At 42.2% G+C, this 16402-nt stretch overlaps 1 protein-coding gene across 4 annotated transcripts in view; it reads left to right on the forward strand.

Annotated features, from left to right (window-relative positions):
• DENND1A (DENN domain containing 1A) overlaps positions 1 to 16402 on the forward strand; it is a 517643-nt gene that overhangs the window by 355573 nt on the left and 145668 nt on the right. For all 4 annotated transcript variants that reach the window (XM_057721732.1, XM_057721733.1, XM_057721734.1 and 1 more), the window contains exon 13: positions 12442 to 12567. In XM_057721732.1, coding sequence (XP_057577715.1) covers positions 12442 to 12567 — 126 coding nt within the window. The remainder of the gene's footprint in view (positions 1 to 12441; positions 12568 to 16402) is intronic.

Genomic DNA, 16402 nt, shown 5'->3' on the forward strand with positions numbered 1-16402 from the left:
AATTGTGATGATTATTTCATAATATATACATTTATCAAATCATCACCTTGTGCACTTCAAATATATACAATTTTATTTGTCAGTTAGACCTCAGTAAAGCCAGAAAAGACAAAACAAACCAAAACAGGCATTCCCTGAGCACCTGCTATGTGTCAGGCTTTGTATTGGGTGTAATGGATGCAGAGAAGATTAAGACATGGACCTTATTCCCAGTGTGGTCACTGGCTGGTTGTTAGAAGAGCTAATAGAAGGTTGGGCTGCCAGACTTGCCCCCACTTCTCCAATCCCAGACCATTCTCTGTTGCTGTAAGTGAAGGCATAATCTTGAACATGAATATCACTCTTCAGCTTAAAACCCTTTAATGGTGCCTCATTTTCCTCTGGGTAAAATTCAAGCTCCATAATATGGCCTTTTATAATCTAGTTTCTGCCTGCCTCTTCTACATATCTCTTGCCGCTCTTCTACTCACTTTGTTTCCTTCCACAAGAACCTCCTGACACTTTCTGGTTCAAAGTGTCCCAAAAGGGCAGATCGATAGCCAGTTCAGGAATGGAGATTATTTATCCAGCCAAAGTTTTTTGGGTGTGTGTTTAGTGTGTTGGACCATAGGAACATGGAGATGTACAAGAAACAGTCACCGTTCCTGGAAAAGGAGAGAGGAGCATACTGGGAGATGGGAATGGAATGCATTGCGGCTGAAGGTGTAAACAAAAGTGTAATGTGTTTGGGCAGAGAATAATAGTTTAGTCCAGCTGGAACATAGGGTGTGTGTTCGGGAGGGACGAAAGTTGAGACCAAAGAAGTAGATGGAAAGAACCAGATGGGAAATGGTCTTCTGTCATAAAAACAAGTTTGGACTTCATATTTGGGGCAATGGGGCATCAACTAAGGTAGGTAGCTCAGATAATGATATGATAGGATCTGCACTACATTGCACTACAGACTACGGGTGGAATGTTTGACCCAACATCTTGGTGCTTCTATGATTCCTAGATGATGGCCAAGCTCTCCCCACCCCAAATCTGATGTTGGACTTGAGTCAACATCAAGATTGCCAGGGACAGTTTGCCCAAGAGAGTTCTTATCAGTATCACCAGTCACTGTTATCCAGTCATTCATCCCTCATGCTTTTAGGGGATTGTCTCTTAGGTCTGTGTTCTGTGTTAGACCATCCTCCATGACATTGTCCACTCCATGACTTGTAAATTTCATGCAGGGAGGGAAGGAGCATTGTGATCCAGTGGGCCTTGCCCTGAGAGAGAAAGAGAGAGAGAGAGAGAGAGAGAGAGAGAGAGAGAGTGTGTGTGTGTGTGTGTGTGTGTGTGTGTGTGTGTGTGTGTGTGTGTGTGTGTATGATTTGTCAACAATCAAGTATTTTATGGGAGTTTATGGGTCTTCATTAAAGATGCTGGAGCAGGAGCACTGTGGGACATCAGAAGAGACCTCAGCAATAAACCGCAACTCCAGGCTCTGGAATGCAGTAAATGTTTAAGAGACTTCCTTCCTTTCATTACTGAATTTTACTTTACTTTTATACCAGTAAAGAGTTGTGTTTTATTGGTTGAAATTTCTTGATTCCGTTTTCCCCAGGTCTGTTTAAAAGCTACATTTTATCTTTGAGGATGTTTGGCTCGTGGTAGAGGAAATGCTGCCAGCGAATTCAATTAACTGGCAGAGCTCACAGATATTGTACACGAATTTCTTTTTTTTCCTCCTTTTTCACAACTGCTACATAAACACAGCTGGGCTTAATATTTGTCGTAACAAAGATTTAACTTGAATCATCTTACTATGGGTAATTAATGCTTGGAATCTCGGCTACTTCTTCGTTCGTTAGTGATCTTCTGCATTTCTTGACTCTGGCTATCTAGATAATGAAGTGTGCTCCTCTAGGTCTTTGCCCTGCCTTAAAACTGCTTAATATTTGGCCGTTCCCACTAGAGAGCAGATGCTTTTCTTTGCAAGAACTGAATTTCTGTCAGCTCTTTTATGCATCATGTGTTTGGAACTGTAAGTGGATCAAGTTGTTCATCACAGCAGGGACACTGTGAAACACATCTATTATACACACTTCCCACCCCCCCACCCCCCTTCCTGTTTTTTTTTTTTCCTCCCCTGAGGAGGTGGAGATGCCCAGATCCCCTTGGGAGATATCTCACTCTGTGTGGATGTATCCATGTGATCCGCCATGGATCCGGCCTGGCCGCAACCCTAAGCATGGAAATCTATATCCATTCAGCCCAGGATTATTGCTGAGACAAATCTTGCTTTTATCTTTGTAAACACCAAGCACTTCATTAACTCCCAAATACACATAAGTTTGTTTTGGGTCTAGATAAACCCACTAGGCTTAGCATAATGAGTGACATTTCAGTCATTGATGCCCTAGAAAATGTTAATTGTGAGCCTATTATTCTTTTTTATGCTAAAATAGTGGCTTGGGTAGTTTGGGCTTTGGAGTTGGGTTACTGTGGAAGAGTAGTCACCATCTATTAGGCTCCTACTGTGTGCCAAGCACTGTGCTAGAGGCTTTGAAAATCTTGACATTTAATCTACATAACAATCCTGAGGGGAAGGGAGAGGTACTTTACCCCTTTTCTGATAAATGAAGAGAAGAGGTTAAGAAGATGCCTAAAGGCATCCAGCTAAACTGAGCAGCTGAGTCAGAATTTGAACTCAGGGTTTGCTAGACATACATTCATTGGTTGAGCAATCAATGCATGGATTTATCGTGCATGTTTGTTACATGCAACCATTGCTCCATTTGGGTTATCCCATTCCACGTCAAGTCACAGGCCAGCCTGTTGACTTTTATAAACACCTTTGTATCCGTCTAACCCTGAACTATTGGTGGTAACTGGAATCATTTAGCTTTGCTTTTTCCATCAGAGCTCAATGCATATACAATCCAACTTCCCCAAGCAGCCTACCATTTTCTTGCAGTTTTTGTTTTGTAAATTTCAATCCCTAGATTCAGCTTTGAGCTGATGCCTGAAAATTTCAAATCTAAATAGTTTAGTTTGTCAACACAGCTTCGAAAAGCAGGAGTCTTGATGATGTTCCTACTGTGATATGCTCATCTTTTAGGCCTCAGGTAATGCTGAGGGCAAAAGTGCATTTTGGTGCATTTTTAATCAATATCATTCAATTTGCAGGAGTCATTATGGAACATTCACATGTCTGATTGAAAGAATGCTGAGCTATAGGATTAACTATAGTTAAATGGAAAGGTGGCTTTTGCTCGTGAAAAAAGTCAGTCTCTTGGTAAACATTTTTAGTTATGATTAACTTTAGCCTTCTTCCAAATACTTTTCATTAGAACTAGGCATTAGTGTCCTGGTTCGTTAGAAATAGAGTAACAGCTTTATTTTTGATCTGCAGTCCATTTTGTTGTTGAAAGATGTTGGTATTTTTTTAAAAAATTGGTGAAGGATATGTTGTAAAAAAACATGTACTATAACTTTCCTTTTACAAGTGTGTATCTGTCTTTTCAAAGGTAACTTACATTTGTAGTTTGTGCTTTGTGTTTGCAAGAGAATGGTTCTTGGTTTATTCATGTTGACAACTGAAAAGCCTTAGACCTAATTAAAAGAATTTCCACGAGCACCTTTACTGAACCATTTCATTACGCAGCACTGCACAGATTGCATTGTGAAACATGGTGATAGTTTAAATCTGACCTTTAAACCTAAACTGCCAGAAGTATGGGGAGAAAACCCTTCTTTGAAAATACGCCATGGATACATACATACATAGGCATACATGCTTGCACATATTTGGAGAGAAATAATCTTCTTATTGAATGACCACCTAATATTATAAAAACACATTTACTTTGAGCTCAAATCTTGTAGTCTTCTTTAGTGTTCAGCTGCATTAATTGTGTGTGTGCTATGTTAAAACGAAATTGTTTTTTAGGGAAAACAAAGACAATTTCACTTCCTTTGGGCAAAAAAAAAGGTGTTTGGAGGAAGATAAGTATTACAAATAGATAGAAAAATGCAAAATTTTTTGCTACTGTGTGTTTCCTTTTACAATTCTGAGGTACTGGGTTTCACCGCACAGGGAGGGAGCTGGAGTGCATTGTGAGTGCAAGACCCCTCCTGAGCTTTATTTGGCAGATAGTAGAAATGGGCCTTTTTGTTTTTAAATTGTACTTTTTTAATCCAAGAATGTCATCCTGAGGACTTGATAGTTTGTTCTCAGGATGCTCAACAAAGCCATTATAGCATGTAGTGAAGTAGCCACTCACATAATGAAAATTGATCCTTTTGTCCGACAAAAAGCTGCTTAGAATTATAATGCTTGCCTCTAACTTTCTGACTTAATACGCGGCCCATGAGATGTCAGGAGAGACAGGGAGCAGAGACCTGGGCCCCTGGGGTCATAGCCAGCCCCAGCTTGGAGCTCCCATAACTAGCACAGTCCCCACTCCCCCATGGAGAACCTGGCTCTTTGAGGGAAAAATGGGATGCAGAAGAAGCAATTAAAGCCAACCAAGGTCAAGGTACAACCATGTTCTCAAGCAAGAAACGGAAAAGCAAGGAATGAAAGGAGGCGATAATGGAGATATATTAAGTTGTAGAAAAAATAAACCAGTATCGTGGACAAATCTAATTTGCTGGTTTAAGAAATCCTGGCAGCAGTAAGAATTAATGGAATAGCACAGACTTTGGAGTAAGACAGACATGTGCTTGACTTTGGCCTCTGCCCCTTGCTGTACTATCTGTGTGACATGGGGCTGAGGCTCACTTTTCTCATCTGTAGAGTAGAAATAACCATCCCTGCCTGGCCCACTTGTTCTGAAATTTTAATGCAATGCTGGGTATAAAAACACCTACCATTGCTTTTTGTACCTAGTAGAGTGCTTGATAAACACTAGTTCCTATTCCTTTTTCCTGATGAATTCCTGGTTTTCCCAGAATCTGTTACTGGGAAAGAGAGTGGGGTGAGATTGCCTTTACACATCAAGACTTTTTGCTTCAAATTTGAGGCAAGGACTAACTAAGGTGTGGACAGATGCACTGTGCCATTTTCATTGCCCACGTGAAGGCAGCGGAGGAGCCAATGTATACGTGCCCCTGAGGAAGAGAAAACAAGGCAATAGTTCCTTCTCCCCTCTCCAGACCCACATGTTCCTCAAGAGATCTTATAACGAAACCTTGATGTCTAGTTTGTTCAGGAAAGGAAGAATCAATTTGCCTTAGTCCTTAAGGGCTGTTTTCAAAAGGGGGAGAGAAAGTAATTCTATTGCCCCCCCTTCCAGCTGCCGCTGGGTGTCTGATTTGCCAAAAAATGTCTTTTAACTCCAGTTCTGACACCGAGCAGTTAATGCAAGAAATGGGAGCCCCCTGCACAGGCTGACTAGAGTCAGACGTTGAGAAGAACTATATCTCTACTTGCAGTGTTGTGCCAGCACTGAGGGTGGCCATGGTCCCTGCCTCCCTAGAACCTTCAGTCTAATGGAAGAGATAGACATTGAGGGACTGTCGCACAATGCATCATCACACTGCTGTTTGTCTCTGAAGGAAAGGTACAGTGAGAGTATATGACAAGCGAACCTTGGCCTAATCTGAAGGGGTCAGACTGAGCCACTGGTATTTGAACTGAGATCTGAAGGATGAGTAGTAGTTGATCCAGGGCCCTGGGTTGTCCAGTATGGTAGCTACTGTCCACCTGTGGCTATTTATATTTAAATTGATTAAAATGAAATAAAATTCAGTTCCTCAATCAGAGCAGCTATATTTCAAGTGCTCAATATCAGCTACCACGTTGGACAGCACAGGTGATGGATTGTTTGTGGAAAGGCCAATTGCACAGTGCTGAATGCTAGGCAAGGGGGTAATGGTGGTGAGAGCACTCCAAACAGAGGAGTCAGCCTGTCCAAAGGTCCTGGGGTGTGAGAGAGGTCAGGGTGGCTGGAGCCTGGTGGGTGTGGCTGAAGCCATGCAGGGGGTGCAGGAGCCTCAGTTGTGGAAAAGGCTGGAGCCTTGCAGGTCAGGCTAGGACTTCAATCTTTATCCTCAGAGCAACAGGGAAGCTGCTGAAAGATCTTAAGGTGCCAGCACTGACGGAAAGAGGTGGATAGGAGTGTCTCAGAGGTGACTAGGTGAGCAGCATGCCATCTTTATTCTCCTCTCCCTGCCTCCAAATTGCAACCAAGTGATGACGAAATAAACCTATACTTGTCGCGTGCTGATTTGAATTGCAAGGGTTATATCTTCATCATAGTGGGAAGGAAAATACGTAAGCTGCTGGTTATACAAAAGAGCTAACTATGACGGTGGTGAAGGCAGTGGGAAAGCCCGTTTCGCAGTGGTAATAAGCTACCTTGTGGCTGGTCTGGGGGGGTTGACTGCAAGCCCAAGGGAGCTGGGCCCTGGTCATATGCAGCTGTGTTCCCAGAGCATCTCCAGCATGAGGTCTGCAAAGATTAGGCATCAACCAAAGTAACAGACTAATGTGCCCTGAGAAAGAGGGCATTGTTCTGACAGAGGGCATCACAGAAAGTCAGTGGCTTTTTTAAATTTTTTTAATAGAAGTGTTTTATTAGAGAATGAGATAAAAAATACCCCAGGCTTAGGGATAGTTTCGAGGCTTCTGAAATTGAGTAGAAGATAAAGTTGGAAACAGAGCTGGAGCCAAACCCATAGAAGGCCTTGAATATTGTACTAAGGAACTTGGACTTTATATGTTAGCATCGTGGGGCCACTGAAAATTTTAGAGAAAGTAAGTGATATGATTCAACCTCTCGTTTTAGAAAGATAATTCAGCGCAAATGATGGATTAGACCAGGAAGAAAATAGAAGAAGGGCCACCGGTTAAAAGACTGGTACAGTAGTCCAGGTACTAATTAAATAAAACACAAAGCCAGGCAGTTTGCTACATCTGTTCTCCATTTACATCTGTTATGTTTTAATCCTCACAATGTATATATGTTACAAATACCTCATTTTACAGCAAAGGGAACTGAAGTCAGAAAGGTTAAGAAAGTAAGAAAGGTGATTTCTAATCTTAGGCTTTTGTGATTCAGGCTCCACATCTACTGCCTGAGGAGTGCGTGGGAATAGAGGAGCAGGTGAAACCAAGAGACCCCAGAGGTAGAACCTGCAGTGACCAGGGAAAACAGGAAGAGGATGAGGGATGGGGTGGGAGATACAGCGTATATTACTGGACATGTGGCGTGTGCAGTGTTGTGTAAGACTGGTCCAGTTGTCCACTTTAATTCATTCAGCGACCAGAGCTTCATTTCCCTTGCAGTTTTGGGCGCATCTTAGTGATGGCCTTCTGCAAAAGCGAAATGGATGAGTATCAGTTTCTCCCCCAGTCCTTCCCACCCAAGACCAGTTCTTCCAATGATCAATCACTGAAGAATATGATCCTAGATTTTCCCCTTAGCAGGAAGCCTCAACCACTGGAAATGCCTTTCAAAATGTCAAAACACCACTCATCTTTTATTTAGCAAAAAGTGCTGAATGGTGACACTGGGCCAAGTACTGCAGGACCACTGCTGGCCCTTCTAGGAACTCACAGTCTAGCAGGAAAGGTGGTAGACACTGCAATTCACTGACAAATCACCCATGCGGTCCAAGGGGGTCAGACAGGGTGTCATCAAGCCCGTCTTAGTGGTCAGGGAAGGCTTCACAAAGGAGGGGACATCTGGATTCCCTCTTTCCCTTAACCTAAGGCAGTGTTTAATTTGAGAAAATTAAAGAAAAATACCTTGTTTAAATTCTTTATTGTAAAAGTAACATGCTTTTTTATAAAAGGTAAAACAATCAAAAGTGCATAAAATAGAAAGTGAAAGCATCCCTCATAAAGTTTGATACGTGGCATTTTAGATTCTTACTACATATACATAAACATCCGTATATATAAATGATTTTTATATATTTATGTATTTTTAAATGATTCATGATATATATATTGCTCTGTAACTTGTGTTTTCCCCCCATTTGGGAGTAGTTTGTGGACATCTTTTCATGTTAGTTCATAGAGTACTGCCACATTTTTTTTTAGCAGCTCTGCACTATTTCAAGGATGTGGTATAATTTACTTAATAGGCCCCTACTTATGGGCACTTGTATGGTCTTTCAAAGGGTAAATAGATGTTCACAAGTAGGACAGAAAGGGACAAGGGATAACTCCATCTGAGTTGTCAACAGATGTTTGGGCTGGAGGGTAGTATGTGCTACTAGATAGCAATTCAGTATCAGTCAAGTATCCGTTAAGTGGGGCCAAGGAAAGTGAGGCCAATTGAGGAAAGCATCACAGACTGCTCTGAGGAGTTGGGATGTTTTTTTGCAGATGGTGATGGCCAAGGGTGCGGGCATTGAAGGATTTTGAAAGTGATTAGATTTGTATGTTTCCGAGAATACTAGTACAGCTACGGGTGGATGGCATTGAGGGAAAACTGAAGACAGAGAGCCCTTCTAGGAAACTACTCCCCTATCTGGGCCAGAGAGGTTGGATAGAGCTGAGTAGCACAGGGCCAAGGTCATGGGCACTGAGAGATTCAGGATATATTTGGGGGTGAGGTGGTAAGATGTGGAGAATGGTTGTGGGAAGGGAAGGAGAAGAATGGAATCTAACGTCTGAATCTAGCCTGGGAGACTGGTTGATGATGCTGCGGTACCCAAGGTGGGACAAGAGGAGGAGGGGAGCTAAGAAGCGGAGGAGTTCGATTTTGTACTCTCTTCCCTTTGTTTTCTGTCTCCCTCCTGATACCTCATTAAATGAGGAAGCCACCCTCACTGGCTTTTCTGTCCCCCCCCCCAAATTATGCCAGGTGAGCCCGATGTTAATGATTTGACCAGCACCCCCAGGAGTACTCAGAGCCAGTTGGGTTTTAGATGTATGACTGTGGGTTATTTAAGCCTTAGATTTTCCTTCCTCGCTTTTATTTAAAGGACAAAATGCTATCACCAGTTATCAGATGCGCATATACTTGAAGTTTCAAAGTTTGAAGTGCTGACGAAAGCTTCTCCTTGTTGCAGGGTGAGGAGAGGTCTTCAGAAGTCTTGGCCTAAGTGGTCACAGGGGCACCAAGAGCCCAGGACCGCTTGGTTGGTTACAGAGCAGCTGGGGCGAGCAGGAAGGCACACACTCCTATTTGCTCAGTTACAATCAGCAACGACTTCTTTGTGTAAAATGGTAATGAGGCCATTAGGAGAGGCTCACCTGAAGTGCAGCCTTGTGAGTCCAAGGTAATTAAACACCTCCCGAATGAAAGGGAAAGGCCAGGGAAGGTTAAGTGAGGAATAATCTGCGGCACAGGTGGCCCAAGGGCTTTGAGGAGCCAAAAGAGCAGAGCGACACCGGCTTCTACTGTTTCAAAGGATGGAAATGTCAGCCTCGTCCCTGGGAAAGGCAGGTTTTTATTATTTGGAGGGTGGGAAGTGGGCAGTATTTTTAACATTTTAATAAAGCATGTTTCTTTTTCATATTGCTATTTCAAGTTGGAGGTCCATGACAGTCTGCCGCGGCTCAGAGTGGCCTGCTCTGCTTCTCATGAGCTCTCACCACTGTGGCGCTGGGGCACATGTATCTCAGAATGGGGGGGTAGGGGTGTCACAATAAACAGAATATTTACACCCAGGTGTTGAGACAGATTCCAAGCCGCTTGCAGAGGAAAATTGCTTTCCTTGGCCCACCTCTGAGTGGAGATGGAGTGGCTGCCCCCTCAACACATGTTCCCGTCCCTTCTGACTTAGCTGAGAAGGAGGTCATCCCACCTTCACTCACGAGACTGTCTGAGCATGTGGCGCGCCCCTTTAGCAGCAGCACAGGATTTCTTCCGCTATGCTCAGTAAACATGGATTATTTTTATCTTAAAAGATCTGGCAGCAGAGGATTTTTGCCATTCTATTTCTTGCCTCAAAATCTTTGCTGTCTCCACATAAAAGCTTATACATGAATGTTTGTAGCAGCATTAATAATAATAGCCCAAAAGTATAAATGACCCAGATGCCCATCAGCTGATGAAAAGATAAATAAAATGTGGTCTTTCCATACGATGAAATATTATTCAACTGTGAAAAAGAATAAAGTACTAACAAGTGCTGCAATGTAGATGAAACATGTTTATAATGAGCGCTATGCTAAGTGAAAGAAGCCAGTCACAAAAAAGACCACATATTGTATGATTCCATTTATATGAAATGTCCAGAATAGGCAAATTCATAGAGACAGAAAGTTGATCAATGGTTACCTAGAACTGGGGTGAGGGAGGAAGGGAGCAGGATTAGTGGGGAGTGAGAAGTGCCTGCCAATAAGATGGGTTTTCTTTTTGGGATGATGGAAGTGTTCTGGAATTAGATAATAGTGATAGTTCTACAACACTGTCACTGTACTAAAACTACTGAATTATATATTTTAAATGAATGAATTTTATGATATGTAAAATGTATCTTAAAAAGCTATTACAAAACCCTTATCAGAAGCTTGGTAATAAGAAATAATATCCATGGAGCATTTCAGAAATGTATGTAATCCATCCCAGATTCTTAATATTTTTAGGTTCACAGGTACCGTTAGGAACCTGATAGCTATACAGCCTGTACCCAGAAAAATGATCATTACTCATTCATATTAAAAATTTTTAGATGATTCATGGACCACCTGCATCTGGTTTCCAATTTTATCTTTAAATTTTACCCTAAATTTTATCTTTAAATAATGTCCAGCCATTAGATGGTCCTAAATCTGAAAGCCTAAAGCCTGAAATGTGCTCTTGATATGACACCTGCATGCTTAAAAAGTCATTAGCTTTACATTTATCTCAAAATGAAGGGAAAAAAAATCCCTTAATGTATTCATAGCTCTTGACCTGTGCCTTTCCCTCTATCCTCATTGTAAGCCATATTCTCCACCATTCTCTCCACTGAAGCTACAGTTCTCCCTAGTCTCTGAACTCCTCCTCACTATAGTGTCTTTGCAAATGCTGATCCCTGTGTTTGGAACACTGTTCCTTCCCTTCTTTGTGAGTTAACTACTTCAGCTCATCCTTCAGATCTCAGTCTAAGCCTGTTTCTCTTCTGGAAGCCTCCCTTGATCTCTTTGATGAGCACTATCACAGGCTTGTCATGGTAGCAATGTATTGGTATTTTCTTCATGAGGATATAACCTTAATGAGGGCAGGACCCCTGTCTGGTTTTGCCCACCACTGTATCATCATTGACTTAAGGCTACCAAGTTGCACAATTCCAGGGGCACTTCTCACATGGAACACAGTGTGAGTGGTGTGCCTAGAAGTTGTGCAATATAGCATCCTTAGTTGGATGGCATATTGGAAGCAGATCAGGAAGCTTGATGTTGTCTCTGATGTTGAGGGCAACAACCATCATGTCACACAATCTTTTTTTTTTTAAGAACTTTTATTGAGATATAATGGCATGTCACACAATCTTTCCTATGTTGAGGACTCACAGGAAAAATCTCTTTTAGTTCTCACTTTCAGGAAATTTTGTGTTCATTTGTGCAACTGCTTTGGACCCAAAGAATCTCATAACTTCTCATGTTTCCCTTTTTGCTTTGACCACTAGGAGGCTCTTAAGTCAAATTTGAAGTCTACTTCTAGCTACTATGTAAGCCTGATGGTTTATATTTATATACTAGGTCTATACTGGGCTGCTTCTTCTTCCATTGCCCTGACTTTCTTGTCTATTTTGTTTTAGTCTGTTGGGTGCATATCTATAAGCTATATAATGTATGTTTACATTATATACATACAAAGTATGTTTCTATACAAAATATAAAGTATGTTTCTATAAGTCTATATAATGACTATTCCTTTGGAGTATGAGGTTTATAATAATATATATTATACACATTATATATACTTTATATATATTTAAGAAATTATAGTTTATAATACATTTGATAAATATATATGTAGAGTATGAGGTGTGAGGTATATAATAATGTATATTACAATCTATATTATAAATAAGCCATTTATTTCTAACATTTGTAAGTAATCTGAAGAGGAAATGGAACTGGAACTAAAAAAAATTTGTGTAGTTCTGGCTCAGATTACAAGACTTCAATTCATATTCCAACTTGGCCACTTCTTGGGTTTGTTACTAGGCATGTAATCTAACCTCTCTGAGACTGTTTCACCCTTCCAAGATGGGAACACAATCCCTTTCCTACAGGATTGTTGAAAGAATTAAGTAAGAAAATTTATGCAGAAGCAATTACCTGGCACATAGAAAGCGGTTTTGTTTTTGTTTTTATTAGATATGCTCTAATAGGAACAATATTTATTTAAATTTCAAAAACCTGCCCTAATACTGAATGCATGTTTGTTCTCCCAGCAGCTGAGGTGTCAAATCCACCCCCTCCTGGGGATTTTCTAGAGCTCTGTGTGTGTTAGGCATAGCCAGCCAGCCTCCTCCGACCCTGCCCTCAGCCTGTGTCTCCTTTCTCTCCGTCACCAGATTTCATCACTGAAGAACCGGCTGAAGAAGGTCTCCACGACGACTGGTGATGGTGTGGCCAGAGCCTTCCTCAAGGCCCAGGCCGCTTTCTTTGGTAGCTACCGAAACGCTCTGAAAATCGAGCCGGTGAGTAGCTTCTTGGCATGTCAGGAATCCACGTTCAGTCAGGGCCACAAGAAACCTATTCTTCTGCTTGTTGAATTCATCAAAAGAGGTGTGTGTGTGTGTGTGTGTGTGTGTGTGTGAATGTGATGGGGGGCTGGGGGAGTGTCCTCCCCTCGTGCTACTTCTTAGCACAAGGAAGCTGCACTGCCCTGCATGAAGCACTCTGCTCCTGTGGCTCTTAGGACCCCTCCCCTCCCTGGACAGTAGCACCCTCTGTGAGTCGCAGCGCTCAGCACTGCACACACACCTGCTCTCACTGAGGAGTCCCAGTAAGCCTGTGAGGTAGCAGTGATCATCTCCACTTGACAAATGGGGATACTGAGGCTCACAGAAGCGATGACTTGCTAACCAGTGGAGGAGCCAGGTAGGTGGTCCCAAAGCCCATGCTTCCCATGTGGTGCGCCACCCTTTTCCTGCAAAGGGACCTCTACTCCACACTCAAGAAAGCAAAGTATCCAGGGGGCTCCCTTCTCAGAGGTTCCCAGAGTGGTCTTGGTGTATTGACTACAGAGTGTGCTGAGGACTGGGGAATAATGTCACCTCCCTCCGTGGCCCTTCAACCTTTCTGAGCCTCTGTTGCCTCATCCGTGAGGTGATTAGTTATTGTGAGGAAATGAAGGCACCAGGTAATCCTTAAAACCAAAGAAACTACCAGCTCTCCCAGCTTCAGTGAGAAGCTTTCATCGAGTACCTGCCTCTTGGCCAAAGAGAATCGAGCAATTGGCCCGGGGACCTGGGTCGCCTCATAGGAGAGGACTCTGGAGGGGACCTTGCTGACAGCACTTTTCTCTCAGGAACGTGGAGCTCCCTGCACCCTGAGCAGGCAGAGATGGCAGCCACACCCAGCCTAGTCGGAGTGGCTTTGAGGGACCAACATAGTTCACACTGCCTGTAGGTCAGGATCCTTTTGATTTAACCCATAGCATTTTATTAGATTAAATGACAGAAGATGAGTAGATATCAGGCAGTGCATTTCATGTGCAGACTCTGATGGTGAATCTTGATCACGCTTCCTCATAAGCCACAGTTATACCTTGCTAAGTACTTTTCACTGTTATGACTCCATTGTATGTGTAAGCGAAGCACAGAGTGATAGCACTTTGTTTTCCCTTTACCCAGGGCACACATTCTGTGAAGTGGCCAGGGCAGTGGGTGCTCAGGGAGCAGCAGCCTAATGCCACCTTGTTCCTCGTCTTCCATCCAGCACTTGGGCCTGACTCACTTGGCTGCCTCAGCTTCAGGCGATGTCATGGTCACATAATAGAAGGGATGCACACGTTTTGCTTCCTAAGAAAGGAAGCTTGTATCCAAGACAAGTGGCTCTGATTCTTTGTCCTGACCTTGGACCCAGCCAAACCAATCAGGTTCAGTGCTGTTTTGAGAGCTGGTATAATTCAAGGAAAATTCTGTCTTCTTCCCTTCTTTAAAGTGAGATTGGGACAATTGGCCCAGTCCTTTCCTTAGGCTGCTGGGAACTGACAGACATGAAGTATTTCCACTCTTACAGTGATGTCACTGTTGTCATGTATGCGTCTAGATCCAGAGGCTGTTGAGACTGATACATATCACTGGGTATATGTCTGGGCACAAGTTGCTCCTCCAGAGAAGTTTATGGTTGTACTTGCACTTGGCTCTCAAAGGCATCGGGCTTAAGGATGGAAGTCCTGGAGTTTAAAGCCTGGCTCTGTACTTCTAGGCTGTACAGCCTTGAGCAGAGCACTTAATCGCTCTAAACTTCAGTTTCTTCAGTGTGAAATGAGAATAAGTATACCTGTCATTCTGTATTTCCAGATGGTTGGTGAGGAGCAAATTAGCCATAAAACCTTTCATAGGAAAGGTGAAACTTGGAAAAAGACAGCAGCATCCCTTCCTGTGGTGGGTGTGGAGTTATCTGGGTGAGCAAAGGGAGGACCTCTCATGGCCCCTTTGTCTGGAGTCATGGGTTTGGGTGGGGAGATGGGGCTGCAGGAGAGTTTGGAGCCAGACTTGACAAAGCCTTGGGTGCTAGGCTAAGAGTGTGAGCAGAGATGTGATGTGACTGAAGTCATGTTTGACCAGTAATCCAGCTCTGGACTGAAAAGGAAACTGGAAGCAGAGACCAGGGGACTGTTGGGGAATTCAGAAGAAAGCCCTTCAGTGGTTACACCAGGAAAAGATGCCACAGAGAAGAAATGACTAGATGAGTTTAGAAATAGATAAAATATGGGAGATGAGGGACAAGAAGTGTCAAAATGTCTCCCAAGATTTGAATCTGGGAGAGGAGGATGATGCCCATAGTAGAAAAAAGGAAAACTTGATGTAAAGGTGTCCCCAGCAGCAGATTTATAATGGTAAAAACATGGAACAGACTAAGTGTCTATAATGATAAACAACTGGTTAAGTAAATTAAAGTATAGCCATATGATAAAATATTGTGTAGCCATTAAAAGTAGCATTTTGAGGATAGGTTGTAAACATGGTACATTTCATTGAATTTTAGCTATCATTCCATCATGAGGTGTACCACTATTTCATGTATCGTTAAGAAAGGGTGCTGCCAATTATAATTGAAGGATGCCGTCAAGATTTCAAAGATGTTAAAATGTGAAGAAATTTGCATCTTAGAATCAATGAAATAAGGCAGACTTGTTGTGCTTTTGCTCTGATTTATCTGTACCAGAATGACTTTTTTCTGTAAGGCCAGGAGGGAAGTCAGAGGGCCTGAATGTTTCTGACCAAGCCTCACCATGTTATCTAGATGGTTTTTAAACCATAGATTTAATTATAGCCAATTCTCCTCATCTAAAAAATGGAATAACAACACTTCTAATACCAGATTGTTTGTGAAAGTAATTAAAATAATGACTGCAAAGTGCATGTGAGCTCAAGAAGGGGTCAGGGGTTTTAGAGTCAGCCCACACGGCAGGGGGAGGGTGCATGGTGCTGAGGGGATAGGGTGTCCTTCATAGGGCCACTTGCCTTTTAGTTGTTTCTCTGGTTATTAAAAAAAAAAGAAAAAAAGGTTTAAAGTAACAGGACTAGAAATAAGAAAATACCCATAATCCTATCATCTGGAGTTGCGATAACGTGTTAGCATGTTTCCACCAAGGTTCTAGGGTTTTGGGTTGTCTGTCTGTTTTTGAGCCTAAGTTTTCCTCATCTTTCTTTTTTTTTTTTTAACTTTTATTGGAGTTTAGTTGATTTACAATGTTGTGTTAGTTTCAGGAGTACAGCAAAGTGAATCAGCTATGCATATACATATATTCACTCTTTTTAGATTCTTTTCCCATATAGGCCATTACAGAGTATTGAGTAGAGTTCCCTGTGCTATACAGTAGGTTCTTATTAGTTACTGTTCTATATATAAAGGAGGTAGGGGAGGGATAAATTGGAAGATTGGGGTTGTTTTTGTTTCATTTTGGTTTGGGGTTTTGATTTTTTTACTTTTAGAGATTTAACATATTGCTGGCAAAGCAATCCAGTTCCCTTTTATTTAGTTTTGCCTTTTAGTGTATTGTAAGCATTTTTTCATATCATATAAAAACTCTTCTTAAACGTTGGCTGTACATCTCCCATCAGGTGACCCCAGGGGTCTCAACCCTGGCTGTGAATCAGAATCACCTGTGGAGCTCTTAAAATGGTAGATGTGTGGGCCCCACTCGCAGAGATTTTTATCAAGTTCTTGTGATCTGACACCAGTGCCAAGACCCACCACATTATTCTAGTGCTGGTCCTTTTGATTGTCGTTAACCTTTCGTCATTTTAAACAACACGATGGTGAACATCTTTCTATAAATCTTCATGCCATGGTCTAAAT

This window comes from Hippopotamus amphibius, chromosome 2 (genome assembly GCF_030028045.1).
Source record: "Hippopotamus amphibius kiboko isolate mHipAmp2 chromosome 2, mHipAmp2.hap2, whole genome shotgun sequence".
Lineage (NCBI taxonomy): Eukaryota > Metazoa > Chordata > Mammalia > Artiodactyla > Hippopotamidae > Hippopotamus > Hippopotamus amphibius.